Source organism: Cynocephalus volans, chromosome 8 (genome assembly GCF_027409185.1).
Source record: "Cynocephalus volans isolate mCynVol1 chromosome 8, mCynVol1.pri, whole genome shotgun sequence".
Lineage (NCBI taxonomy): Eukaryota > Metazoa > Chordata > Mammalia > Dermoptera > Cynocephalidae > Cynocephalus > Cynocephalus volans.
Window position 1 is genome coordinate 136,728,517 of NC_084467.1, and position 13,117 is coordinate 136,741,633.

The window sequence follows — 13,117 nt, forward strand, 5'->3', positions numbered from 1 at the left end:
CTCGTTAGTAAATGGTGCTGGGAGAATTGGATATCAATATGCAGGAGAATAAAACTAGACCCATACCTTTCACCATACACTAAAGTCAACTCAAAATGGATTAAAGAATTAAATATACACCCTGAAACAATAAAACTTCTTAAAGAAAACATAGGAGAAACACTTCAGGAAATAGGACTGGACACAGACTTCATGAATATGACCCCAAAAGCAAGGGAAACCAAAGGAAAAATAAACAAATGGGCTTATATCAAACTAAAGAGCTTCTGCACAGCAAAAGAAACAATTAACAGACTTAAAAGACAACCAACAGAGTGGGAGAAAATATTTGCAAAATATACATCTGACAAAGGATTAATATCCAGAATATACAAGGAAATCAAACAACTTTACAAGAGAAAAAAAGCAACCCAATTAAAAAATGGGCAAAAGAGCTAAGTAGGCATTTCTCTAAGGAAGATATCCAAATGGCCAACAGACATATGAAAAAATGCTCAACATCACTCAGCATCCGGGAAATTCAAATCAAAACCACACTGAGATACCATATAACCCCAGTTAGGATGGCTAAAATCCAAAAGACTCTGAACGATAAATGCTGGCGAGGATGCGGAGAAAAAGGAACTCTCATACATTGTTGGTGGGACTGCAAAATGGTGCAGCCTCTATGGAAAATGGTATGGAGGTTCCTCAAACAATTGCAGATAGATCTGCCATATGATCCAGCTATCCCACTGCTGGGAATATACCCAGAGGAATGGAAATCATCAAGCCGAAGGTATACCTGTTCCCCAATGTTCATCACAGCACTCTTTATAATAGCCAAGAGTTGGAACCAGCCCAAATGTCCATTATCAGATGAGTGGATACGGAAAATGTGGTATATCTACACAATGGAATACTACTCAGCTATAAAAACGAATGAAATACTGCCATTTGCAACAACATGGATGGACCTTGAGAGAATTATATTAAGTGAAACGAGTCAGGCACAGAAAGAGAAATAACACATGTTCTCACTTATTGGTGGGAGCTAAAAATAAATAAATAAATTCACACACACACACACACACACACACACACACACACACACACAAAACCGGGGAGGGGGGGAAGAAGACATAACAACTACAGTTCCTTGAAGTTGATACAACAAGCATACAGAAAGGACATTGTTGGGTGGGAGGGAGAAGATGGAGGAGGGAGGGAGGTTTCGGTAATGGGCCACAATAATCAACCACATTGTATATCGGCAAAATAAAATTTAAAAATAAATAAATAAACAAACAAACAAACAAACAAATAAATAAATAAATGGTCTTGGGATAACATTTCCCAGGACAGGTGGACGTGACTACTGACTTATCCCAGATCTCCAAGGGACTATAAGCTAGGTGACCTGGCCGGAGAAGAATTTTTTGGTTATCTGGTTCAGATTCAAGCTATACTGTACTAGCTGTGTGGCCTCGGGCCACTTAACTTCTTTGTACCCTGATTTCCTTATCTTTAAGTGGAGATACACTATACCTATTTTGCAGGGTTATTGTAAAGATTTTAAAGATCCTACGTGGAGTAAGTACCTTAGCTCATAGGAGGTCCCCAATAATCGAAATAGTATTGTTGTTAGATTTGACATTGCACATGGAAGGGAAGAAGGAGACTTGAGAAGTTTTCAGGATTTTACCTTGGACAGCAGGAATAGGAAGACAGAGGATCCAGAAAGGTAGCGCCAGACCACTTCATGACCTCAAAGCACTTTGTGATTTTTTCAGAAATCTTTGATTTTTGTTAACTAAATCTTTCCACGTTGAACATGCAGATGCTGGAGACAACATTGTGCAATGTGTTGACCTAACTGTCTTGGACTCTAGAGACCTGCCACTTACTAGCTCTGTGACCTTAGGCATTCACCTCGACTCAGTTTCCTCATCTGTAGAAAGGAGACAATAAAACAATACCCATTTCTTAAGGTTGTAATATGAGATCTTGAATGTGAAGTGCTTAGCCCAATGCCTGGCACACAGTACGCCCTCCATAAATAGCACCAGTTACCACCGTGTGAAGTGATTGATACTAACCAGGAGAGCAGTAAATGCCCTGTTTTAGGAACTGCTTGCTCTGGAGCATGGAAGGGGAAGGGACCCTGGACTCTGGAGATCACCTGTCACCAGAGCTGTGTGACCTTGTTTTGTTCTTGCCACAGAGGGTTTGCCCTAGAGAATCTCTCAGGTTCTTAAATAGGCCAGTCCACTCAAAGCTCCCCAAACAAGCTCTCAGGCCTGGGTGCTGCTGCCCTGCCCGGATGTCCCCTCCCCACCGTCTGCCGGGGAACTCCTCCTGCAGTGCTCAAGAGGCTTGCCCGGGCTCGGAAGCTTCCCTCCCCTCCAGCCCCTGCTCGGGCACTCAGCACACTGTGTGGCCCTTACTGTTGATAGGTCTGTCATCTAGATAGTGACCGTAGTGCACAAGTAAAAGCACCCCACGCTTGAGAATGAAGCTTGTGGGCTGAAGGGGAGAGGACCGCGCACTTTGTCCTCGTTGAGATTTCCCGGATTTCCTCTTATTGCTTCCCGTCTTTTGTGGAAAAATAGGTTCGGAAATGGGTGAGGCTCGGTCACCTCCCTCTGGGTGGAAAGAGAAAGCTCCGTCGGTTTGGACCACAGCTGCAGGTAAAGCCCTTGCGGCGACTTCCTCCCAGGTCTGGAGAAAGCGACCAGGCCTGCTGCAGAGCCCCCGGGAGCCTGAGCACCGGTCCCCACCTAAGGCGGCGGCAATGCCGGCGGCTGGCTCCGGCTGAGCAGGCGCGGACGGCGGACCCCGGCCGCTCCGGGTTACTCTCGCGCCTCTGGAGAGCGGACACCAGTGACCTTGCCCTCGCAGGAAACGGCGCCCCGGGGAGGGCGGCCGACTCCTCCGGAAAAGTGGGCCAAACAGAGGGCGTCCCTCAGCTTCCAGCCCGAACGCCGGGCTCCCGCGAGCGGCGCCCCCACGGCCTCGCGCCCGCCCTTCCCGCCGCCGGGGCTGGGCCGGTCCCTCGGGGCTGCTCCCGCTCCTCCGACGCCCCGGCCGCCGGGGCGGGCTGCAGCCGGGGCGAGGGGCCGGGAAGGCTGGGGGTGGGGAGCCGAGGTCCCGGCTCCTCCAGCCCCTTCCGCTGCCCCTCCTCTCTGCGCCGCGGCTCCCTCTTCCCTTCCCGGCCCGGGAAGGCGCCGGCCTTGGCCTCTTTCTGCTTCGTGGCCAGGCCGTGAACTAGCAGCCGATGCCGCTGCCTTCCCCGCCCGCGCCCGCGCCCGGCCGACCCCGCTTCTCACACCGCGACGGCGGCCGCGGCCCACACCCAGCCCGGCCCGGGGGCTGCACGCCCAGCCCACAGCTGCGCCGACCTCGGTCCTGCGCCGGCCCCGGGTCGGGCGCGCCTGGAGGGGCGAGGCGTGCGGGCCGCCCTGCTCCGGCCCGGATTCGGGGCTGGGAGGGAGAGAGGGCTAGGGGAGGGCCTCGCCTCTCCGAGGGATGGAGGGGACGCAGGCGGCGGCCGACCCTGCCGGCGGCGGCCCTCCGTGAGTATGGAGGAGGTGAGAGGCCGGGCAGGCCGGGCGGGGGTGGCGGGCCCGCAGAGTGGGGGAGCCCGGGAGGCCACAGAGCGGGAAGGGTCGTGGGGGAGGCCCGCCCTTCACGTCCATCTTCATGTCGGCTTTTCTTTTTTTGTGTGTGTGACCGGTAAGGGGATCGTAACCCTTGGCTTGGTGTTGCACCAACCACGCTCAGCCAGTGAGCGCACCGGCCATCCCTATATAGGATCCGAACTCGCGGCCTCGGTGCTCCCAGCGCCACACTCTCCCGAGTGAGCCACCGGTCGGCCCTTCATGTCGGCTTTTCTAAGTTAGAGCAACACTGCACTGGGGTCGTAGCAGCAGACGGCCCCGCGCAGAGCAGGCTCCCCAAAGGCTGCCCACAGCACCCCGTGACAGGGCCTCGTTCTTTAGGGGCTCCGGAGAGGGCCCGTCTCTGGAATGCTGTTCCGGAGTTCACCCACCAAAAAGTCCTTTGAATCTAACTGAAAGTGCTCACCTTCCATTCCAATTCCCTGTTTTCTGGATTGGACCTTGCTGGGCTGGGCTGCACAGAGAAACTCGGTACATTCTAGATTGACCGGTAGAGTACGCGATTACTCTCCTGAAGATAGTTCTTAAAGTTCATTCGTCATAAAACTGTTGTGACATTTTGAATTATATGTATTCTGCTTTATAAAATATGTACATTCCTGAAATGCTGTGTAAATTGAATTGTAATAAACTGCTATAGAGGGACTTCCCATTTAAGAGAATTCTGTGGTGGATCCTCAGTCAATGTATGAGGCGAATAATTAACTCCTAATTTGTCATTTATGCACATATGAATTTTTATACACGAAGTTTACTTCAAGTGGGGCACATCTAGATGTACGATGTTTAAGTAGCATTTTCTCAGAGAGCAGAATAAATATTAAGGCACTGTGGCATGTATTTATGCGTGTAACACCCTGATGAATAGAACCCCCCACTCCCTTGTATTTCCTATGAAGCCATTCACATCAGCCATGCCACTAAGGAGCTGTGTAGTGCTGGCAAGTCACTTAACCTCTGTGGGCCAAACATTTTCATCTGCAGAATTAAGAGAAGCAGGGTTGAGTGACCACTAAGTGTTTCGGAGAGCCCTGGGCTTAGAATGAGAAGCTTCGGATTCCAAACTAGGCCTCCCCTTAGCATCTCTGTGATGTAATCTCTCTGTGCCTCGGTTTCTCCACCTGTAAGAGTGAGGATAATAATACCATTCTTGCAGAGTTGTGTCAGATTATGGAGAGAAGCACTTGCAGTCCTGCCTGGCTCAGAGCAGATGCCATAGTAGTTAGTGACGGATCATGGTCTCCTTTGAGCCCACCCCCAGGCTGTGGCCTTATAGCAAGTGCACTGGGGTGAGGCTGGGGTGCAGCACCTTCCACCAGAGGGTCACATCCTGCATGGTATCTCTTCCTGAGGTCCATCATCTGCATCGGCTTCTCTCGGAAAAGAAAGAGCATGTTGACTATTAGCAGATGTTGACATTCTCCACTGAGACCACCCTTCAGCAAAGGAAGAGGCCAGGGATTGGGAAATAATCCTGGTTTTCACTCTACTTCCACTCTACTTCCACTCTACTTCCACTCTACTTCCACTCTACTTCCATTTGGCGTAGGATTAGTTGTTGTCTGAAGCTTCATTTTGCCTATCTGTAAAATGGGGATAGAGAAACTAGAACACTACTCAGACATGGAAGAAAAAAATTCAATAATAACTGATTTGTACTTTTCAAAGTGCTTTCACAGTATCTAGAGGGCACTCCCTGCTCTTTCTGAACAGGGCTCGACACCAGGGCACATTGGGGACCCAGGAGGTTGTTGGAGCTAGCCTAGTCCTGGATCTCAGTAGCTCTGTCTGTTTTCACCCCCAGAGGGCCCAAGATAGGGAGCAAAACAGCCAGCCCCATGGAGGTGGCCTCAGCTGTGGAGAGAAGTGGTCCTGAGCCACAGCCGGATAATGGACACCTCCCCAGACCCTGGCCCTGCCCTCGGGAAGACAGAACACCCAGCCAGATGGCCCCCCTGCCTCCCAGGGCACGGAAGGTACAGCTCCAAGGCCCCTCTGTGCTGGAGTCCAAGGTGAGGGCTTTGAAGGAGAAGATGACAAGTCAACAGAGGGTGAGCCCCTGCCCCACTTCCCATGAGCGGTCCTCCCCCAAGAAGCCCAAATGCAGACGAGTCAAGTCAGAGGGCTCATCCCTGCCAGATGCTGTGGTGGTCTCCCATGCTCTGAACGTGACCAACAGTCAGCTGGACAGCAGTGTCGATGAGGAGGACCCTGCCAGGACTGGGGACCCCAGACCTCCCAGGCCGCCCACCCCTGGGCTTGAGTGCTGGAATGGGAGGAGTCCATGGCCTCCAGAAGGAGTGTGGGCTCTGCCTGACCATGAGAGGGATCTGCTGCCAGGGCCTGGCTCTGTGCAAGAGAGTGCCATCCCCAGAGTTACTCCAGGCCGGCCTGGGGGCCCTGGGCCTAGCAGCGGAATCCCCCATATGCCCAGCCTGAGGAAAGGAAAGCTGTACCCCCTTCAAGATGGTCTGGTCACAGGGGGAGATCAGGACAGTGCATCCCTGACCTCCGAAGAGGACTTTGTCCCCAGGACACCTGTGCTGGGGGTGCTGTGGAGAGCTGGAGACCTGGGGGCTCTGGGCACTGGGGGCAACGCCCTGTCCCTGTCTGACCGGGTCGAGAGGAATCGCGTGCTGCTACAGGAGATGCTGACTGTTTCAAGACAGAGCCCCACCAAGGTGGGCAGCCCAGCCTGGACTCCGTCCTGGGACAGATCTGCACCAGGTGAGCCTCGCTCCGTAGGTCTGGGTGGGGGCAGCAAGAGGGAGTCCTGCTGGAGGAAAAAGGGAGGGGGTACCCATAGAAGAGGTGGGGCAGGAAAGGAGGGAGAGCACTCCCTGTGGTTGCCTGTCACCAAACCATCAGATGTCCTCTTATTCTTCTCTTTGACATAGATTCTTTACCACCTCAGGGGCAGCCCTGTCTGCTAAAGACCCCCATGACCATCCAGACCAACGAGAGGCTGTGCTTGGGGGTAGAGGCTACCATGACTTCTCTCCTGTAGCTTGCAGCCCTTTCCAGAGTGGCTTCGTGTGTCTTCCTTCAGTGGCATGCCCTCACCCCCAGGAGACCTCATCGCCCTCTTGGTGGGGCAAGCAGACAAGAACCCCTCTCTACAGAGAGGCTGAGCGTCCTGTCAGCTGGGCTGAGCTCAGGTGGTAGCATTACTGGGATGTACAAGTGTTCAGACTCGAGAAGATGCCTTCTTTCCCTTTCTTCTCACTCCCATAACTCATCATCCCCCACCTGAGAGGAGGCATGTGGTCCTCTCAGCCTATGGCCGTGCCCACCAGCAGTCACTGTCAGAGGCCCTACCGCCTCTTCTCAGGCCAAGACACAGGCAAGGGGTTGGATCTGGGAGTAAATTGCTTCTGGATAAAACTTTCTTCTTGATGCAATGCTTGTTATGTGGCAGCTGAGAGCCTAGTTTCTGGCTCTTCCCTGATCTCTGCTTCTGTTCTGGGTCCTAGAGAAACCAGCGGGGGACGTGGACTGGGACTTGGGCATCTCCCTGCAGGACTCAGACCAGAACAGGTAAGAGCTCAGAGCCCATGTTTTCTTTCCCTCCCCACCATTGTCCCTCTACCTACTCAGTGTCAGGACAGTAGGAGACCTCGCAAAAGCAAGAGGGCAGGCAAACTCCTGCAACAGCAGACAGTGATTGTCATCCCTGAGACCTCGTAGAAAGCGCCAGTCACCCCCAGTGCCCCAGGCTGGTGCCTTCCTGCTACTTGAGAAAAACCACTGGGGCACAGAGGTGTAGTACAAACAGCATTGTCAACTACCTGCTCCATGTCCTTGGGAGCCATTTCTCCTGCCCAGGCCTCTGTGTCTTTATCTTTAAAGTGGGAGGAACAGCATCTGCCTGGCTTACTTCACAGGACTGTTCTGAGGCTGAAACAGATAATGCACGTGGACATCCTTTGGGAAAGTATAGAAATGGAAAGATTTTACTCCGATTCCTTTTCCAATCAAGAGAGAATGTGCTTGGGTTGTGTCAGGATTTCACTTCCGACCTCACCATGACATCCCACAGACTTTGCTGTAGGCTATCCACAAATGTTTTGGGGAAGCTGGACCCCTGGGGTGTGGAGGGGCAGTGGGGCTGCCTGTCTGGGGAGGGGCAGTGGGACACAGCCAGTGTCCTTGGCCGGGCAGGGTGAGAAGCACACTCTCAGGGTAGGGGTGGGGCCTCTGCGGACCTGGGCTGCATGGTGCCTGCACAGAGACTGGCCTCAGCCTCTGTTCTTGCTGGGCCCGGGAGGCTGAGTGGCTCCCATTTCCCAGCTGTACAGCGATGTCAGGCTCTGCGGGGTCTCGTGTTGTCTGCTGAGGGCAGAGGTCAGCATTGCTGATCTCTTGTCAGGCTGCTCCCTGCCTAAGTTCCACTTAGTCTGACCTGCCATCCAGAAAAACGTGAACAGGGCCTCTGTCTCAGTCTGTTCAGGCTTCTATAACAAAATACCACAGACTGGGTGCCTTATAAACACCAGAAATTTATTTCTCACCGTTCTGGAGACTGGGAAGTCCAAAATCAAGCTGTCAGCAGATTCAGTGTCTGGTAAGGGCCATTTTCTGGTTCATAGACTTCTCTGGAGTCTGTTCTGTAAAGGCATTAATCCCATTCAGGAGCTCTCTACCCTCATGACCTGATCACCCCCAAAGGCCCCACCTCCTAATATCATTACATTGGGGGTTAGGTTTCAACATATGAATTGGGAGGGGCACAGAAATCTAGACTATAGCAGCCCCCCAGCCCTACACCCTGCTTTGACAAAGCAAGGGCTGCCCAAATTCAGGCAAATCGATTTGGCTTCTGCTCAGCTGTAAGGGTCTGGTGGAGAGAGGGGTGCCCGGCTCCTGCATCCCTCCTCGTTTTTTATGATTTGGAATCGCCAGGGGTCTTATGCCAAGGGTCTCTCCTCCCGCCTCCATGGCCACCATATGAAGCCTCTGGGCTCGTCCTCCCCTGGCCCTACCACAGTGTTGAGGAGCATGGCCGCAGATGCACCTTGTCCTGCATCCTGCAGAGATGGTGCCTCCTCTCCCTGCCCCCTCCTGCACTTTCTTTCCTGGATGGGAGGAAGGCCCTGCAGGAAGATGCAGTCCCTGGGGAATTTGTCCAGAGGTAACTGTTGAAAGGAGGAGCCGAAGCCCCTGACTTGCACGTTGGATAATAAGTAATAAAACCCACTCATTTTAAAGGAGGAGAACCTCAACATGGGGCAGGGAAGGCCTCTCCCTCAGTCCTGTGAGGCGATGGCATGGTGTAGAATCCTTAGAGCTGGGATTTCTGGACCACTGTTTAAACTGCCAGGCCATCTGCAGGCATCTGCTGCATTTTAGAGCTCAGGTGGGGTGTGCGTGCATGTGCGTTGTATGATGCATATGTACGTATAGAATAAGTGGTCCTGCTTCACTTCAGTCAAACTCAGCATCCATGCGGTTCAGTGTTGCACTCAGATAACTCTTACAACCAAGTTAGCCCAACATGGATTTAACAATGTCCATAATTGTTACTGCTCTGCGTGGTAATAAGATGAGAAGCTCATGAGATGATAGTGACTACAGGGCCTGAGACAGTGGTTGGGGTTGCAGGGTTGTCACAGAGAGTCAGCCATGGAGACGAGCCACTGAAGATGCAGGACCGTAAATGCCGAAGGTCAAATGCAGAGGAGACCTCCATCCCCGACCCCGACCCCGACCCCGGGGTTGCCTCCCTCTACTGAGGGGCGGAGGAGGCTCAGTGTGAGAGGACCGGTGCCTCCCAGTGGCAAGCCAGACACCCACGCGGGCAGCAGCCGGGGTCGAGCTCTCCTTATGTGCTGGCGGCTGTGCTCAGTGCTGCTCCTGCTTTCTCATTTGATCCTAATAACAAGCTTTTTTTTTTTTTATTGCTCCTATTTCGCTGACAAAGAGACCTCTCTGGGGAGGTTTAGTAACTTGCCCAGGGTCATATAGCTACTAAGTGCTGGAGTCAGGATTCGCACTCAGGGCTGCAGGCTTCAAGGTCTGTGCTCTCGCCGCGATGCTGCACTGGTGTGAGCTGTCCTCACGCCCCACAGGCCCCTGTGGGCTAGGGATCTGGGCCTTCTGCCTCTCCCAGCTTGGTCCAGTCTCAGGCATGGGAAAAGATGGGTAGGAGACAGACTCCGCAGGATAAGCTTGTCTCTCTCCTACGTCACTGTTGAGATGACTCAGGAAATGGGGTTTTGATTTGGGGGAGAGAAGGAGGTGAGAGGTAGGGCTTCAGAGAGGGCAGTCGGGGCAGGGGCAGTGCCTGGGATGGACTCATTAGAGAGAGGAGAGGGAGAGAAGGGAAGTGGGGCCTGTGTGCCACTGTCTCTGCCCTCACCCATTCTTAGCAGCCCGTGGTTGTCCCGTCACTCTTGCCCTAGGGCTCTGGATCCAGAATCCTACTTCTCTGTAAAATGGTCATGACTAGCTGGGCCTCTTCCCTTCCTTGAGGCTCTGAGAGACATATGGGGATTACAGATTGCTGTAGGATCCCAAATTAACCCAGCATGAGTGAAAAGTATGTGAAACCAGAGGAGTAGCCATCAATGCAATGCTCGCTCCAGACCCTGCACCAAAAGGACTTGGGGCCGTGAAAGCCCCGCGTCAGGCTGCAGTCGCCAGGGCAGCCCCGAGGCCCGAGGCCTTCCCAGCAGTCTTGACTGAGAGGCAGCTGCGTGACTTCCTCCGCTCTGCTTCAAATCGGGACTTTCTGTGTGTGCTCTGGGAGGCCCCGGACCCTGAAGTGCGTCTGCAGGGACTTTGATTATTGATCTGCTGTGGGAAAAATGGAGAGGAAAAAGTCTCCAGGGTTTTGTTTTATTTGCCCTACAGTGATGAAGAAAGTGCAGAGGATTTCCTAGGTAGTTTATTTTCCTCCTCCCCTTCAGGAAGCCCTTCAGCAAGCCTGGCGTGTGTTCATGAGAAGGGAGAGAGCACAGTGCCAGACCCCAGCCCCTCAGACTTCAGTGGGTCCCAATTTTCAGGCTTCTGATGGGATTGCAGAGGTCAAACCCCCCTGCCCTCAGGAAGTTTGTAGACTCTGATTTAAAGGCAAGCAGCTCTAAAGAATTTCAGAGGCCTGGCTTGTGGCTAGAGTGGTCAGGCCCACAGCTGTGAGAAAATCTAAGGCCTCTAAAATTTATATATTAATGAGCATTTTTGGAGACTCTTTGAGATAGGAAAAAAAGTCAAAGTGTTTTTTCTACTCTCACATATTCAGCACAGCACAGAACATTTCACCTCTGATCACCAAAATGTGTGGAGATTTTTCCCCACACACCAAGCAATTCTCCAGCAGACACGAGCTGGGTGTCCTCTAATTCAGTTCAATTCTGACACAGTCTACCTGGAGATGGTATCAGATCCGACAGTTTAAGGGCTCAGTCTCACAAGACTGCCCCCACTTCAGATGGCGGTTGCAAGCCCCAGGTTGTGACCTGCACTTCTGATGGACTGGCTGTAAATCAGGATTCCCACAACTCCTTCCTTAGATTCAATTAATTTACTAGTGGACAGCTCACAGAACTTAAGGAAACACTTTACTTACATTTCCATTTATTATAAAGGATGTTACAAAGATATAGATGAACACCAGATGGAGGAGATGCATAGGGCAAGGCACATGGAAGGGGCACGGAGCCCCCATGCCCTCTCTGGGAGTGCCACCCTTCAGGATCCCCCATGTGTTCAGCCATCTGGAAGCTCTCAGAACCCAGTCCTGTTTTTATGGAGGCTTCACTACATAGGCAGGATTGATTAAATCACTGGCTACTGGTGATTCACTTAGCCTTCAGTCCCACTCCTCTCCCCAGAGGTTAGCGGTGGCGCTGAAAGTCCCAATCTTCTAGTCATGCGTTGGTCTACCTGTGGCCAGCCCCCATCCTGAAGCTACCCAGGGGCCCCCAGCCACCAGTCATCTCATTAGCATACAAAAGAGATTCCAAGGGTTTTAGGAGCTGTGTGTGAGGAACCAGGAGCAGGGACCAAATACATATTTATTATATAACTCTATCACAGAGACTTTCACTCTCCTGTGAGCTGTGAGCAGGAGAGTCTCTCACTGTATGTGCGTACCAGTGTAATCAGATGGAATTGCCCGTTTTTGCTCTCACTGCCCATTGCCTACACCAGCTGCAGCTATAGCTGTTACTGGTGTTATCTCCTCTTTGAGCTCCTCAGGGGCAAGAACTGTGCCATTCTTGTGTCTGGACCCCAGTGCCTGCCAAGTATCTGCAGGGAACAGGTGCTCAGTGTCTGGAGGAGGCACATAGGAAGGAGTGCAAGTGAGGCTCACCAGGGCTGGCGCCGCCTTTGGCCTCGAGAGGGTCTGGATGGAAACAGGAGAGGAAATTCCAGATGGAGAAGTTTGGGAGAGTCTGAGGTACAGCTGGATGATGCTATCAGGACAGACGGTAGGAAGGTGGGAATTTAGATTTTAGGCAAAGCAGTAGAAATGGAGAGACATAGACAGTCTTATTTTTGCTGTGCCCCCCTACCCCGATAGCAGGTTACCTCATCCCTGAGGAGTGCTGGGCTGTCGCAGTGCCCTGTGGTCTAGTGCACTTGCCAAGGAGCTTGGGGAAGGGGTTTAGAGATCATTCAAAGTCACCAGTCAGATTCTGGATCTCCTAGGTCCCTAGTATTAGGGGGTCATGGTGACTCCTGGGGGTGGGCATGGGAGAAGAGACACTCTGGACTGAAGAGATGACTGAGGACAGCCCAAGGCAAGGGTGTAACTAAGAGTGACTTAGCCCCTGCCTGTCCTGCTTACTCCCCACCAGCCCCCATCCTGCCCCACCAGGATACACAGGCACAAAGGACAACCCCTTGCCACTCCCAATCCCACCAAGACTAAAACAAAAAAGAGAAAAATTCAATGTAATCATGCAACAATGTTTTTAAATACCTAAGGTACTCCCATAGGGTCTAGCGTTCTGAACTCTAGCACTGAAGCCCTGCCATGGAGCATGTGCCACCTGGAACTTTCAGATACATTGTCCTATGCCACATCGTTGCCACACTACCATACACACCACACACAAAAACCTCATCATGGTCCCAATCTCTACCAATGAAGGAGCTTGAGAAAGTGAATTTACCCAAGTCCATTCAGCTGGCGGGGAGCTGGGCTGAAATTCAACAAGTCGTCTTCCCCGCCCTCCAGAGCTGAGCAGGTGCTGTCCTCTGTCTGGGGGTGTCTCAGATACCTGCCTCCACTTGTGGCCATCTAGGTCCCATACTGAGGCAGACAGTGCTGGCTGGGAATTTGTTCGCCTCTCTGCCTTCCCCAGGAGTCAGTGTCCTCGGGGAGCACTGCACGCCTCCATCCAGGTCCCGTTAAAGGGGCTCAGTAAGGTGCATCCTCCTGTAGTTGTTCCCCACTCTTCCTTCTCTGTTGAGAGAAGGGCCTGTTTACTGTCTGGGAATCAGCTTCGCTC

General features: G+C 52.5%; 1 protein-coding gene across 1 annotated transcript in view; it reads left to right on the forward strand.

The window, feature by feature from the left end:
• Window positions 1–3,507: 3,507 nt before the first annotated feature.
• Window positions 3,508–13,117, forward strand: part of KIAA1614 (KIAA1614 ortholog) — a 36,982-nt gene continuing 27,372 nt past the window's right edge. The window contains exons 1-3 of the mRNA XM_063105027.1: window positions 3,508–3,554; window positions 5,464–6,386; window positions 7,133–7,196. Coding sequence (XP_062961097.1) covers window positions 3,508–3,554; window positions 5,464–6,386; window positions 7,133–7,196 — 1,034 coding nt within the window. The remainder of the gene's footprint in view (window positions 3,555–5,463; window positions 6,387–7,132; window positions 7,197–13,117) is intronic.